The following is a 16,688-nucleotide window of genomic DNA, read 5'->3' on the forward strand; positions in this document are numbered from 1 at the left end:
TTTCTCATGCTTCTTATGCACCATCTTTTGCCTAAAGATTTTCCTTCTAGGAAAGTTTATTTTGATCCACCCGTGTGTGGATTCTGTGGGATCCTAAATCACTTTTCTGTAACATACTCCCCATCACTCCCAACTGGACCCACCTAAAAAAGAACCTAAAACTCAGTCATAACCATCTTCTAATATCAGTCCTTCAAATTTAGAGAAAAGGCAGCAAACTAATAGCATTAATGAGAAAAACTTAACAAATGAATCTTACAAGAAGTGAAAGAAAAAATCGCTGTTTTTTCTATGATCAGTCAGATCTCTTAATATAGTCTGGAATTCTTCATGAAGAGAGTGCAGCAATATACTCAACAAGGTAACTTTTAAACATGCTATCCAAAAGTGTGAAGTGTTTCTAGTGGGAGAAATTAGTACAGCTTAGGAAAGATTTTAAATTGAGTCTGCTGGTGAAAATTTCAGCAGCTATTCAACAGCTGATGGAGATTAAGTAAAACTTTTTTTTGTATTGAGTGTCAAATCTAATAGCGTCTTTTTAGAAGTTGTTCAGATGAACACTAGCTCTAACTCTGAAGTTAGAAGACTAGGATGAAGGAAAATTTCCTGTGTCTTCATAGTTTAGGTGAATAAACAAAAGGAGATTATAAATTCTAGCATCTGTAAAAGTTAACTACCCCTCAGGCTCATCTTTTTCATTGTGTGCTATACATACTTAAAATATTCTGCAACCATCCTGGAAAAATAACAAAGGCATTTGGTATAGTAGAAAGGATTTTTAGATAAAGGGGAAAAGTACGTACACTCTGGCAAAAATGAGACTAACAATGAGAGATTTACCACCATATACTACTAACTTGTGCAAATATTCCTGTTTACACCTAATTCCCAAACACTATACAAACACCTGGAAGAAACTTGATCTGGGAAAATTCTCCCTTGGCAGGACTTTGTTCACGTGATTGTCACTACATTGACATTATTGCACAACCAGCATTAATTTCATAATTAAAGGTGACAAAAATGATTAAGAAAGCTAGGCCGGGCACGGTGGCTCACGCCTATAATCCCAGCACTTTGGGAGGCCAAAGCGGGTGGCTCATGAGATCAGGAGTTTGAGACCAGCCTGAGCAACATGGTGAAACCCCATCTCTACTAAAAATAGAAAAATTAGCCGGGCATGGTGGCATGTGCCTGTAATACCAGCTACTCAGGAGGCTGAGGCAGGAGAATTGCTTGAATCCGGGAGGCAGAGGTTGCAGTGAGCCAAGATTGTGCCATGGCACTCCATCCTGGGTGACGGAGTGAGATTCTGTCTCAAAAAAAAAAAAAAAAAGCTAAAAGTGAGACAGTTACTTTTTCCTGGAGTTCAGATGTGTTGCTCTTCTCAGCACTTATTGTTAGAACTGCATCCAAAGACTCTCTAATTATATTTTATCACAGCATATATATATGTATATATATATGTATGAAAGATGTCAAAATACCTGGAACAGCAATGGTGGTTACCAAGGCAAGAGAAGAGGCAATAAATAAAAGATTGCTAACAGGAATAGGATATGGCTCTGTTAAAATGAATTCACAGAAAAATGCATTAATCCCTCTGAAACATAAATAATTTTGATATCAGTTTTATTGATATTTATTGATATATGCATTACAAATATAATTGTGAAAGAATTTCTGTTTGATTGCCAGAGATATGCTATAGATCCTAAATAATACTATATTATGAATTAGATGAACACTGTTCATCTTAGGCTCAGTTTATCCTCTCAGTGCATAATATATGAAATTTATATCTCAAACCATCAAACACTTACAGAATTTGGGAAAAGGTCACATTTGCAGTGAAGAGTTCTGTCCCTTCTGCAAAACTTAGAAATTTAAACAAAACCTTAACAAACTTGAAAATTTATATATCAGAAGACTTGTACTATGGAAGTCTCCCTTAATCCACAAGAGATTTGTCTAAGATACCCCCACCCACTCAGTGGATACCTGAAACCACACATAGTACCTAACATTATATACATTGTTTTGTTTTTTTGTTTGTTTGTTTTTGTTTTGTTTTGTTTTGAGATGAAATCTTGCTCTGTTGCCCAGGCTGGAGTGCAGTGGCGCGATCTTGGCTCATTGCAAGCTCCGTCTCCTGGGTTCATGCCATTCTCCTGTCCCAGCCCCCCGAGTAGCTGGGACTACAGGTGCCCACTGCCATGCCCGGCTAATTCTTTGTATTTTTAGTAGAGATGGGGTTTCACTGTCTTAGCCAGGATGGTCTTGATCTCCTGACCTTGTGATCCACCCACCTCGGCCTCCCAAAGTGCTGGGATTACAGGCATGAGCCACTGCGCCCGGCCATGTTTTGTTTTTTTATATACGTACCTACCTATGATAAGAGTTAATTCATAAATTAGGCACAGTAGAGATTAACCTTAGTAGCTAATAATAAATAGAACAATTATAAAAGTAGGTCATCATCCTCTACTCTTGTGCTTTGGGGTCACTAAGTGAAATAAGGGTTCCTTGAACACAAGCACTGTCAAGCATTGTGTGCTATACATACTTAAAATATTCTGCAACCATCCTGGAAAAATAACAAAGGCATTTGGTATAGTAGAAAGGATTTTTAGATAAAGGGGAAAAGTACGTACACTCTGGCAAAAATGAGACTAACATTACAATACTCAGAACAGTGCACAGTTTAAAACTTATGAATTGTTTATTTCTGGAATTTTCCACTTATTTTTGGACCATGGTTGACTGAGGGTAACTGAAACTGTACAAAGAGAAACCACAGATAAAGGAAGACTACCGTACCTTATATGCCTCAAACCACCAAATTATCTAAAACTAATTCCTTAAACTTTCTCTTGGATTTTTGCCGAGTCCTGAATAGTTTCTTAAAGTTCAGATTGCACTAAAGTCATTAAGTTCAGCCTTCACCTGCCTTGAGATAAGATGCAAGAAAAGATGTACTATCATTTATCCATCTCCACTATCAGATAGCTTGTCAGAGTTCAGATCACAGATCAAGATATGTGTTATAGCTTTGCTATTAATAACTTGGGAAAATGTGTCTGCAGTTACACAAAATCACGTTCAATAGCAACAAAAATACTAGATTAGCATATTTACAGACAATTGTTAACAAACCCAAATGTTAGTCTTTATAATTAAACTTAACCTTTTCTTAAAGGAAGACAGCTATTCAGCTACAGAAGAACAATACAATTAATATCGTATTAGAAAAATTAATATGTTCTATGGACACAGGGAAGGGAACATCACACACCGGGGCTGTCGTGGGGCCGGGGGGCTAGGGGAAGGGATAGCATTAGGAGAAATACCTAATGTAGATGACAGGTTGATGGGTGCAGCAAACCACCATGGCGTGTGTGTACCTATGTAACAAACCTGTGCGTTCTGCACATGTACCCCAGAATTTAAAGTATAATAAAAAAAATTAATACATTCTCAAGGTTATATTTGAAAGGTACTAAATTTATGTCTGATATCAACAACATTTAAAACAAAATAAACATGTAAAGGGAAGATGGAAACATAAGCATCAAAAAATCACTAACTTTCATATTTTTGCTAAAAATGAGCTTTGTGGCCAGGTGCAGTGGCTCACACCTATAATCTCAGCACTTTGGGAGGCCAAGATGGGCAGATCACTTGAAGTCAGGAGTTCGAGACCAGCCTGGCCCACATGGTGAAACCCCGTCTCTACTAAAAGTACAAAAAATTAGCTCGGAGTGGTGGCCTATACCTGTAATCCTAGCTACTCGGGAGACTGAGGTGGGAGAATCACTTAAGCCCGGGAGGCAAATGTTGCAGTGAGCCGAGATCGTGCCACTGTACTCCAGCCTGGGCAACAGAGTGAGACCCTGTCTCAAACAAACAAACAAATAAATAAATAAATAAATAAATGAGCTTTGAAAATAGGAACTAATTTAACTTAAATCACCTCTATGAAAACTTAAAATATTCACTAGAAAGAACTCTTTGGAAAAGGAATTGGCTATGTTTTTATGTTGTGGTTTGAATAAGTCAACAGAATTAAAGTCTGTTTTATAAATATATAGGAACAAGAGAAATTTTCACATTAATATATTATAAAATTAAGAAGATACTGTTATTCACAAACTGGGTAAGTGTATTTAGACTCTTCCCTAGTATCTAATTCATAATAAAATAATTAAGCTTTACTTTATAGTCACTTTGGTGTATAGCTTCCTTGTCTGTAAAGTGAGGGTGTTGAACTACATGATCTCTACAATCTTTTTCTAATTTTGAAAATTCTCATATTATTCTGAGACTATCCCATGGAAATCTTTCCAGTCAAGTAAATTGCTATAAAGACTCTGGAAATAGGTTAATAAATTATATAAAGTTTATCGCTAGAATAGTAAATTCAACAACTAATTCAGAATTCAACTAAAGTTGTTGAAATAAATACTGTCTTCAAAGAAGTTACTTATTTTTTGTTCTTAAAAGCAGTAAAATAACAAGAATCAAGAAAGAAATGCTGTAAACAAATATTGTAATTATTTCTGAGATAATTGCAGTCAAGGAAAACAACTATACAATACAGAATATATCCAAATAGTCTATATCCTAAACACACTAAACAATAGTGTTGAAAACCTAATATGGTGAAATAAGATTAGATATAGGTAACATTGCTGTCTTCAATCTCAACAGAATTCTGTCTCTGAAAATCACTGTTTGATTTATTTTCATGTTTAGTTATGCTGTTCATATGAAGTAGAGGAAAAGCTTCATCTTGAAAATATTTATTATAACATTTGCAATAGAGAAAAATCCAGAAACAAGTGGAATGTCCAGCCATTTAAAATGATGTTTATAGAGACAGAGACATGTTCTTAGAAAACCATGTTTAATGAAAAGGCAGGTTACTTTCTTATAAAAAAATTTATGAAGACAAGAAATGGAAATCAGTGTGTTGATGTTTATATCAGTGTTTATTCTGTTGAGGTGCGTTCTGTTTTTTCTTCTTTCCACTTTGGAAGTGGAAAATTAATTTTTATTAATTTTTTAAAATTAACTTTAAAAATATATTGATCAATTATAATTAGTTGATTATAGTCATTTATTTTTTAATTACAAGAAAGCCAATAGATAGTAAGTTAGCTTTCTTGCCAAGTCTGAAGTGGGAGCTTCAGGACAACAGCAAACTGAAGCAGATTCTTTAAGGAATTTCCCGTCTAAATCTCATGTTCACGTCTTTCCTGCTTGGTTATATTGGTGCATATATCATGAGGTTCAGATAAAGCTGATGTCGTGAAAAAGAAAAAGTTTATCATAAGCTTTTTGTCTTGAAGAAATCAATTCAACTCACGAATTCACTCATGTGTAAAACAAAAACTTAAAGTTACCCACCAAAATACATTGGCCAATATTAAAATAATCACATTCATTTATTTCAAAATTTTGTATTATGAGTTTTACATAACACCAAAAACAATGACATACTTCCTCCACAGAGTGAGAAAACTGTGACAGCAGAATATGAACTAGAATACTTACTACTGGAAGGACAATGCTTTGATAAAGTGACAGAACAGCCTCCTCGGGGTCTGCAGTTCACACTAGGCACAAAAAATAAACCTGTTGTGGTTGATACAATAGTGATGGCCAATCATGTAAGTATTATTTAATTGATGATATTTAATTTGATGTTTTGGTGAAATTCTCTGTTTTCCTAAGAGTAAAATGAAATAATCTTTATTCTGCTGTTGCTGAACAGTTTGCAGAGAACAAAATTGAATCTTTGAATAAGATAAATAAAACAAAAATGGGGAAAATCATACTTTCATAATTTTTTAACAGGTTATTGTAAAATCTCTTGGAATTGATTTATAGAATTTATTCATTCTACAGTTAGTAAATACTTTCTTGGATCATTCGTGTATTCATGAGCAATTCCGTGGTTTTTAGTGATATTACTCAATGATTATTTTTTTCTCATCTTAAAAGGGGTATTTTCAATTAAAAGCAAACCCAGGTGCTTGGATACTGAGGTTACACCAAGGAAAATCTGAAGATATTTATCAAATAGTTGGGTGAGTTATGCAGACTGCTTTTAAATTTTTACACATAAATACGTTTTTAGTGTAATACAACCAAGATAATCAAAACAACAATTAAAGTGTTAAGATTGGCCTGGCACAGTGGCTCAAGCCTGTAATCCCAACACTTTGGTAGGCCGAGGCAGGCAGATCACAAGGCCAGGAGTTCAAGACCTGCCTGGCCAACATGGCAAAACCCCGTCTGTACTAAAAATACAAAAATTTGCCAGGCATGGTGGCACACACCTGTAACTTCAGCTATTCAGGAGGCTGAGGCCCAAGAATTGCTTGAACCTTCGGGAGGCAGAGGTTGCAGTGAGCAGAGACCGCACCACTGCACTCCAACCCGGGACAGAGAGCAAGACTCTGTCTCAAAAAAAAAAAAAAAAAAAAAAGTGATGACTGGGTTAGGTCTGAACATCAGCAAGAGGGCAAAATAGGACATTCCGGTGCTCATACCCATGCAGAAACATCAATTTGAACAACTATCCACTCCACACATGAAACTACCTTAATAAAAACTAAGGAACGAGGTGAGCTGTTACAGCACTGCAGTGTAGCACAGAAATAAGAAAGACACATTGAAGAGTGTAGGATAATTTACATTACATGCATCACTCCTTCCTCCACCTGATACAGCACAGCTGGAGAGATACCCCCTTGGAGGAAGGAGAGGGAAGTGAACAGCAGACTTTGCCTTGGACCCCAAAACCATGCTCACCCCAGTAAAACCCAAAGCCAGGTAGGCCTCACAGCTCTCACTTAATGCTGGTACCAGAAGACTGAGCTGCCAGATCCTGTAGCCCCAAGCTCCAAATCTGCCTGGTAAATTCAGTTTCCAAGCCTGCCCAACCACCAGGCCTACCCCAGAAGCCCCGGGCTGTTGCCCAGCCCCAATGCCAGGCCCACCCCCACAAATTCAGGCTCTTAGACTTTTCCCTGTACCAGCATAATTGATATTTTGATCATTTAATGATAATATAGTATACGTTATATCTTACATAACAACACCATTATCCTTCGGTTATATTCAGTTTGGAATTGTTTTTTTGCACAATAATTTTCCTGTTGATCAGTGAGCCATAGTAGAAAGCAGGACTCATCACACTTTTTTGGTAAGGAGCCAAAAGTAAGTATTTTTGTTCATTTGAGAGCACATGTGGTCTTTGTCAAAATTTTTTTTAACAATTATTTTAAAGTGTAAAAATCAGTTTTAGCTTAGGGCTATTAAAAAAATACACCATAAACCTGATTTGGTTTACTGGCCATAGTTTGCCAACTCTTGATAAAGTCTTTTTTATGCCCTTAATAAATATCTCTAGATTTCATTGCTTTCAATAAATACTTACTGAGCACCTTTTATTATACCACACATTGTACTCAACAAAGATAATATAGGAGTAGGGGTTATGGTATCTTTTTTCACCACTCTTTCCCCTTTATTTTATACTGTACCTAGCTCATAGTGTCAGTTAATAAATGTGCTTAATGGCTTATGCACACAGAGACAGGGATGCTTAGTTCTGTGGTAGAGGTGGGTAGGAGGAAGTCAGTATTGACATTAGAGATGATATAGTACCTTAAGAGAGTTGAAGAATTAATAGGAAGTTACTAGTCATACCATAGATGGAACATTCCAGGAAGAGGGTAGACATGCACATCTCCCATCTAAAACTCTTAGGGCCATATGTGTTTTAGAGTTTAGAAGTTTTTCGTTTGGAAAGTTAATACAGTACACATATCGTATATTATGACGTATATCCCAGCAGGATCTGAGAAAGCCCTTTATTAAACATCATTTGTATTGCAGAATGCGTTAATATTCACACTATAAGGGTTTATGTAAATGACTGAAAAAGAGAATGAAAAGACAATCCACAGACTGGGAGAAAATCTTTGCAAAGCATATATCTGACAAAGAATTTATATACAGAATATATAAAGACTATCAGAACTCAATATGACAACAAATAACCAGATAAAAAATGTGCAAAAGTCTTGAACAGACACTCTACCAAAGAAGATATATGGATAAGTACAGAATGTATTTAACATTGTTAGTCATTAAGAAAATCTACATTAAAACCACGAGATATGCCACATATCTATTAAAATGACTAACTTTATAAAAAGAATGACAATATCAAGTGTTGGTGAGGATATGGAGTAACAGGAGCTGTTTTTCACTTCCATTGGGTATGTAGAGTGGTACAACCACTTTTGAACAATTGGACAGTTCCTAGAAACTTTAAATTTACACTTAGGCTAGGCATGGTAGTTCACACATGTAATCCTAGCACTTTGGGAGGCCAAGGTGGGAGGATTGCTTGAGCCCAGGAGTTTGAGACCAGCCTGGGCAATATAGCAAGACCTACCTCTACATAAAATCAAAAAAGTAGCCAGGCGCAGTAGCACGCGCCTGTAGTCCTACTTACTTGGGAGGCTGAGGTGGGAGGATCAGTTGAACCCACGAGGTGGCAACTGCAGTGAGCCATGATCATGCCACTGCACTCCAGGCTGGGCAACATAGTGAGACCCTGTCTCAAAATAAGGAGGAGGAGGAGGAAAAGGAAGGGGATGGAGAGGAAGGGGAGAAAAGGGGAGAAGAAGAATTTGCTTTCTGTGGTTTCAGTCGCCCATGGTTAACCATAGTCCAAAAATATTAAGTGGGAAATTCCAGAAATAAACAAATCCTACGTTTTAAATTATGCACTGCTGAGTAATGTGATGACCTCTCACACTATCCTGCTCTGTTCCACCTGGAAAATCATTCCTTTGTCAGGTGTCTGCCCATGAGTCACTTAGTAGCATTCTCAGTTATGAGATCAACTGTCATGGGATCACAGTGCTTATATTCAGGTAACCTTCATTTTACTTAATGACCACAAAAGGCAAGAGTATTGTGCCTAATTTATAAATAAACCTTATCATAGACATGTATGTATAGGAAAAACATACATTTAGGGTTCAGTACCATCCATGGTTTCATACATCCAGTGGGTGTCTTCGAACCTATACCCTGTGGGTAAGTGGGGGTTGCTGTACTACTGCATGTCTCCTTTTATAAGTTACAAAACACTAGATAATACAAACTATAGTGACAGAAATCACTTGGTGCGGTGGAATAAGCAGGCAAAAATAAGGACGAGTATTGGAGATAAGCAGTTGAACAATGCTGTTTTGAGAACCCCCAGCCAAATTGAGTTCCAGTACTGGAGTGGCTAGTGACCTTGCCCTAATGAGGAATGAAAGGCAGCTGGATGTGAATGTTTACTGTGTGCCTTTCATGGGACACTTCGTTTACCTGGTGGATGGTCTAATTCATAGTTGTCTGACCCCAGACCCAGTTTTCCTCACACAGGAAACTTGTTTATACTGACAGATGCCCGTGTGGCTCTTGTCTGACCCATGTGCAGTTTATGCTTGCCTGACCATCGCGGTGACACTGGGAACCCAACCTTGTGTTCTCCCCAGCATCCCCGAGAAAACCCGGTCTGGGATAGTCCCTGGCTCTTCCAATGGGTGGTGCAAATTTAATACACCACCACAATAAGAAATAAGTTCAAAGATTTATTACAAATCCTGGGCAGGAAGAGCTCCATCTCTAGGTCACATCAGGCAAGAAGGAAGAGGAGTCAGGCAGAGAGAAAGAGAGAGCATGCATGCAACTAGCAGTATATACAAGGGAATAGAGCATGGGTCACTTTTGGTGTGTTTGAAGGGAAGGCAGGACAACAGAAGCCCAGTTTGCTAGGCAGGAAGGGGGTACCTCTAAGTTCTTATCTTTGGCTACCAGCTGGACCCATTTGGGTAAGTTGTTCTAATGCCTATGCAGCAACCTATGCTACCTTGCTGTGTCATTCCTATTACAAATACACAGTTCCTACCCTCCCAAAACTCATTCCAGTAGAAAAGATAGTCAAGAAAATGAGTGACTATTACATGTTCTAAGTTCTATAAAAGAGTGCTATGGTAGTACAGAAAATGAGCAAAATAGACTGTAACATTTATATTGACCCTTATAAAAGCCATGGTTTCAAGATATAATTTTAAGAAGCATTCATGCTTTGTTTCTGCTTTTTAAATTTTGTGCAAACTGCATTGCCAGGAACTCAGCATTTCTGTATCTGCCACTACCGTTTCACCATTATGTTTCACAAAGGGAAAGCCCTGTTTATGAATTGTGAGTCAAATCCCTTCTGTACCACCAACTATCTGTATGATCTTGTATAAGTTTCTTTGCTATTTGTAGTCTTTATTTCGTCATTACAAAAGGGAATAATCCTACCTCCCTTGTGAGGTTTTGCTAAGGACTAAATGAGAAAATCATTGTAGAATATTGAGTAAATGTCCATTTCCTCTCCACTTATTCCTTCTTTTACAAATACAGTTATACAATAGCACATGTATTATGTAAAACTAAAACTATACATGATTTAGGTTCTGTTTTATCTTCTTTACTATTATTTTCTATCATACAGAGTTCATAAAGATGTTTTAGAGAGAAAATAGTTCTTGATATTATATTTGAAGTACCACTAACATATTGGTGCAAATTGTTTCTTCTCATTCACAGACAACTTTTGGCAGTAGAAATAACTTACAAATTTGTTTGTATTACTTATAAACAATAAAACCATATACTTAGTCATAATTTAATTCCACATATGATTAATGTCACTAGCTATCCAAAATGGAAAAAAATACATGTTACTGTGTAATAAAAAGTCTAACGAGGTCAATATAAAATATAACAAAAACTGATGTTGTTTATCCTAATTTATGTTTTAATTCTAATTGATATTACCTTTATAATTAGGAAAAATATTCCTGAAACCTGCTAAAAATCTAAGCTAAAATAATATTGATATGAGTTTCTAAGTTCAGATTTTAAAGCCATGACTAAATTATTTGATTTTTTTAAATTCGGCTTTCCACTTCTGAGGCATAATGCCCACAATGTGTACTTTCTGTGTCTGTCAGTTTTTTGTAGTCATTAACTGCAGATTATTTGTGTATACTCAGTATTGGCTGTTACTTACCTTGAATACAAAAAGTCTGAAAACTATTCTCCTTTATTTCTTTGTAGTTCTACCAAAGTTAGACAAATGCTCCTCAGATTTTCCTAATTAATTGTAGAGAATATTAGATACTTTATTTATGCACCTTCAATGCCAAATTATTGTGCTAGACTTCTCATTTGAAATCTTTACAGAAATCTTTTCTGCCAAAGTAACACTTGTAATCAATTTTAGTTCAGTACCTTTGAGACTGAACTGTTTCTCCCATGTTTTATATAGGAGGAAGGACAAAGATATCAAACAAGGCTTTCCGTTCTTTCTCCTCAGGTACTCAAGTTGGTCCACCGTAACTTTGCTGGCTCTGCAGTAGTTAAAACTCACTCTCTGTTGACTCTTAAAAGTTTTCTATTGCTGTACTTCACTCTCCTTTAGTTTCCTGGTTCTGTTGGTGTGGTCTCCTCATACCTCCTGGTTGCCATATTGGCAGGACACATGACTACCCTTTGGTAACAACAAAACCAAATCGCTCTCCTTCTTGGCTGCATCTGATCTGTGGAAATACCTAGACATCAGTTGCCCAACAAACTCTAGTTCAGACCAGTTGCAGAGGCAGTAAGCACTCTCCTGACTCCTCAATTAGAGCAATAAATCAGTCCTCAAATATCCATTCCTGCTCCATGTACACTTTTAACTTTCCCAGACATGAGTCCTCTGTGCATCCCAACTTCAGAATATGTATTGCAAAGTGTCTTCTCCTTAAAGTGTCTACCTTACTGAGTTTAGAATGAGAAGGCAATACTTTTTCCCCTTCCGTCCTCATAGAGTATAGTGGTGGAGACTCACAATCTAACAACAGCTCTCTGTAAGGAAACTCTTCTGCCTTCATCTCACACAATCCCTTTTCTGAACATTTTTATATGCTTAATCTCTCTGAGGGGCAATCTGCATATTGTGAGGGTATTGAGAATGGATGACTATGCATACTCACTTCAGTGTCTGGTAGCTATCTCTTGGGGTTTCAGTGGAAGCATTCTAGCATCCTTTTACCCCTACCCCCAATATTCTATTTAGTTCTTTACTATCATATTACCATTAGTTAAATGTAAATTTTAATGAATTCACTATTGATCACAGTTTTTTTATGTCTTTTAATTTTCACATTCATTTTTTGTTTAGATGGTGTCTTAGGCCATTTTTTGCTGCTGTAACAGAATACCTGTGACTGAGCAATTTATAATGTACAGAAATTTCTTGGTTCATAGTTCTGGAAGGTTGGAAAGATTGAGGGACAGCATCTGGCAGAAGCCTTCTTGCTGCATTGCCCTGTGGCAGAAGGCGGAAGGACAAGAGAGAGCAAGAGAGGGCCAAACTTGCCCTTTTGTGGTAGCACCAGTTCCACCCGATGAGGGTGGAGCCTCATCACCTATAATCACCTATTAAGGGTCCCACCTCTTAATACTGCCACAATGGCAGTACAATTTCATCATGAGTTTTGGAGGGGAGGGACATTCAAATCGTAGCAGATGGCTGACTTCCCATAGTATCATAGAAGTGTTTAACACAAGCAATTGGATGCTTTTACATTGTGTTGGGAAGGACTGGCGGAGCAAGCTCTCCAGGAGGGCTGGATCCTAGGAATGCTTGAGAACAAAGCCAAGGAACTGACCAACCAGAAAGAGCTGCTACTTCCCCATCATCAGAAGTGAGAGAAAGCTAGAAGCTGCTGCCAGCAACACATCAACTGGCCTTTGGTACCCAGAAAGCTAAGCAATTACACACTGGAACACTGAAGTAGAAAATCTCAATGTCTCCATGACTGTGCTTGACAAAAGAAGCTAGGCAAGCATCAGCACATTGCCCCACTCACTTCTAAGTTCCAAATAACATGCAAATGTATCTATCTGTTTAGCAGAATCTAATTATCAACCAAAACCTTAGCTGCAAAAGAGTTGAGTAACAACAACAACAAAAATGGGTGTATCTTTCTAACTACTGCAGTGTATGCTAAAGGTGGGATGTTGCCTGCCATATCATAATATACACCACCTTTCCACAAATACGTTTTTTCAGAGACATTAGTGGTGTACCCTCAAATGTTTAAAACTTTGAGGTGGTCCTCAAAGGTTTAAAAATTTCTTTTGCAATTCTGTATGAATTATAACTTTCCTAAGTATTGAATAACAGCATTATAATTTTATTCAGAATGCTTGAAACAAGGCTTCATTATTGTTTCTTACCAGTTAGTGTTTTGGATGAAAAATATGAAGCCAATCTGATTTACATTTCTTCTCTGAAAATATAAATTGTATTTTAGAATTTCAGGAGACACATGTATGAGTGCTTTTTTTATTAATCATGCTTTCTGACACAGTGAATTCTTTCATTTTGAAGTAAATGGCTTTTACTGAGATTCAGTATTCTTTTGAATCTCATTGAGAATATGAATTATTTGAATGCTTCCCTTTTTTCTGCATTAATGCCTTATCAATGAAGTCCATTTCCTCTGACTGCTTAGCTTGTTCCCTTCATTTAAGCTGCTAATTTTCCTCATGTATCCAGAGGTTTCAGGTGCTTAGCATTGTTGGTAAAGGTCTGATAGTACAGTGGTGAAGAGCCAGACTATCTAGACTCATTTTGGATCTAGGATAATAATTGTACTTTCCTCAAAGGATGGTTGTATGGATTAAGCAAGTGAGCATCTATGAAGTGCTTAAAACAGTGCCTGAGGATGTGGAGAAATAGGAACACTTTTACACTGTGGGTGGGACTGTAAACTAGTTCAACCATTGTGGAAGTCAGTGTGGCGATTCCTCAGGGATCTAGAACTAGAAATACCATTTGACCCAGTCATCCCATTACTGGGTATATACCCAAAGGATTGTAAGACATGCTGCTGTAAAGACACATGCACACGTATGTTTATAGCGGCACTATTCACAATAGCAAAGACTTGGAACCAACCCAAATGTCCAACAATGATAGACTGGATTAAGAAAATGTGGCACATATACACCATGGAATACTATGCAGCCATAAAAAATGATGAGTTCATGTCCTTTGTAGGGACATGGATGAAGCTGGAAATCATTCTCAGCAAACTATTGCAAGGATCTCAGCAAACTATCGCAAGGACAAAAAAACCAAACACCGCATGTTCTCACTCATAGGTGGAAATTGAACAATGAGAATACATGGACACAGGAAGGGGAACATCACACACCGGGGCCTGTTGTGGGGTGGGGGGAAGGGGGAGGGATAGCATTAGGAGATATACCTAATGTTAAATGAAGATTTAATGGGTGCAGCACACCAACATGGTACATGTATACATATGTAACAAACCTGCACGTTGTGCACATGTACCCTAAAACTTAAAGTATAATAAATTAAAAAAAAAACAGTGCCTGAATTAAAATGAGAGCTTGTCACCATTACTACCTCTGCTACCTGATGGAAGTGGAAAGAGATTTGTGTTAGAATTTGTCTAGGTCTAGCTGTAGTGCTGTGCTAGCTGGCTTTATTCTCTGAGTCTCAGTGGACAGGGGATTAAATGGCTAAAGTTGTCAATGCCCTTGAGTAGTGTTTGTGACCATAAGCAGCTGAAAGTTTTTAAGAAATTTGACAATGCTTCTACTATACAAGTTAGATCCTTTTTTGTTTTGTTTTGTTTTGTTTTTGCGACAGGGTCTCTCTTGCCCAGATGGAAGTGCAATAGCACAATCACGGCTCACAGCTCACTGGAGCTTCAATCTGCCAGTTTCAAGCAATCGTCCTACTTTAGCCTCCTGACTAGCTGGGACCACAGCGCTGGCCACCACATCCAGCTAATTTTTCAAAAAATTTTGCAGAGACTTGTTCTCGCTGTGTTGCCCAGGCTGGTCTTAAACTCCTGGACTCAAGTGATACTCCCACCCCAGCCTCCCAAAGTGCTGGGATTACAGGTGTAAGCCATCACACCTGGCTTCTTTCTGTTTTCTAGTGGTGATTGTTGGACAGAGTTCTGCCTGTTACTTTGGTTTAACCACCTCAGCTCAGGAATTGGGAGTAAGAGAAAGTCAAAGATGTGTCAGTTATGATACTGCTAGACTCCCCGGGTGTTCATTTTGGAAAAATGTTAAAAGTATATATTATATATAACAACTCAAAAGTAACTACTAATTTGACATCTGATTGCTTCCCCTTCAACAAAACTCAACTTTATTGTAAATATGATAGAACTTTTTAGTCCATAGTGAGAATAGTTTGAAAAAATAATTATGGAGCACAGTTGCCATATTTGTTTAAGCAATTTTGAAAATGGGCGGGAAAAAAACTGCATTATATGTAATACAAAACGGAAACATTCAAGTGATGCAGATGGACATCATAGACACATTTTCAGTCTCATTATTTTAACAATGTACTTCAAATTTTGGCATTTGAAAACGACTGGTGGATATTAAAAAGTTGAATGGTGTAGAACTCCTTTGATACATAAACAACTTTGAAGTGTAAAAAATTGTAATTATCGTGGAGCCAAGATGGCCGAATAGGAACAGCTCCGGTCTCCAGCTCCCAGCCCCAGCGACACAGAAGACGGGTGATTTCTGCATTTCTGCTTGAGGTACCGGTTTCATCTCACTACGGAGTGCCTAACAGTGGGTTCAGGACAGTCGGTGAAGCGCACTGTGCGCGAGCCGAAGCAGGGCAAGGCATTGCCTCACTCGGGAAGCGCAAGGGGTCAGGGAGTTCCCTTTCCTAGTCAAAGAAAGGGAAAACAGACGGCACCTGGAATATCGGGTCAGTCCCGTCCTAATACTGCGCTTTTCCAACGGGCCTGGAAAACGGCACACTAGGAGATTGTGTCCCGCACCTGGCTCGGAGGGTCCTATGCCCACAGAGTCTTGCTGATTGCTAGCACAGCAGTCTGAGATCACGCTGCAAGGCGGCAACGAGGCTGGGGGAGGGGCGCCCGCCATTGCCCAGGCTTGCTTAGGTAAACAAAGCAGCCAGGAAGCTCGAACTGGGTGGAGCCCACCACAGCTCAAGGAGGCCCGCCTGCCTCTGTAGGCTCCACCTCTGGGGGCAGGGCACAGACAACCAAAAACTCAGCGAGAACCTCCACAGCCTTAAATGTCCCTGTCTGACTGACAGCTTTGAAGAGAGTAGTGGTTCTCCCAGCACGCAGCTGGAGATCTGAGAACGGACAGACTGCCTCCTAAAGTGGGTCCCTCACCCCTGAGCAGCCTAACTGGGAGGCACCCCCCCAGTGGGACAGACTGACACCTCATTCAACTGGGTACTCCTCTGAGACAAAACTTTCAGAGGAACTATCAGACAGCTGAATTTGTGGTCTCACGAAAATCCGCTGTTCTGCAGCCACCGCTGCTGACACCCAGCCAAACAGGGTCTGGAGTGGACCTCTAGTAAACTCCAACAGACCTGCAGCTGAGGGTCTTGTCTGGTAGAAGGAAAATTAACAAACAGAAAGGGCATCCACACCAAAAACCCATCTGTACATCACCATCATCGAAGACAAAAAGTAGACAAAACCACAAAGATGGGGAAAAAACAGACCAAAAAAACTGGA

The 16,688-nt window shown here is 38.4% G+C and overlaps 1 protein-coding gene across 8 annotated transcripts in view; it reads left to right on the top strand.

Annotated features, from left to right (window-relative positions):
* LOC129464103 (UDP-glucose:glycoprotein glucosyltransferase 2) overlaps window positions 1-16,688 on the top strand; it is a 264,841-nt gene that overhangs the window by 171,782 nt on the left and 76,371 nt on the right. For all 8 annotated transcript variants that reach the window (XR_008651434.2, XM_055245067.2, XM_055245066.2 and 5 more), the window contains 2 exons: window positions 5,514-5,672; window positions 6,007-6,092. Coding sequence is in view for 7 of the 8 variants with exons in the window: in XM_055245067.2 (XP_055101042.1) it covers window positions 5,514-5,672; window positions 6,007-6,092 (245 nt within the window). In the remaining variant the exon portion in view is untranslated. The remainder of the gene's footprint in view (window positions 1-5,513; window positions 5,673-6,006; window positions 6,093-16,688) is intronic.

Source organism: Symphalangus syndactylus, chromosome 15 (assembly GCF_028878055.3).
Source record: "Symphalangus syndactylus isolate Jambi chromosome 15, NHGRI_mSymSyn1-v2.1_pri, whole genome shotgun sequence".
Taxonomy (NCBI): Eukaryota; Metazoa; Chordata; class Mammalia; order Primates; family Hylobatidae; genus Symphalangus; species Symphalangus syndactylus.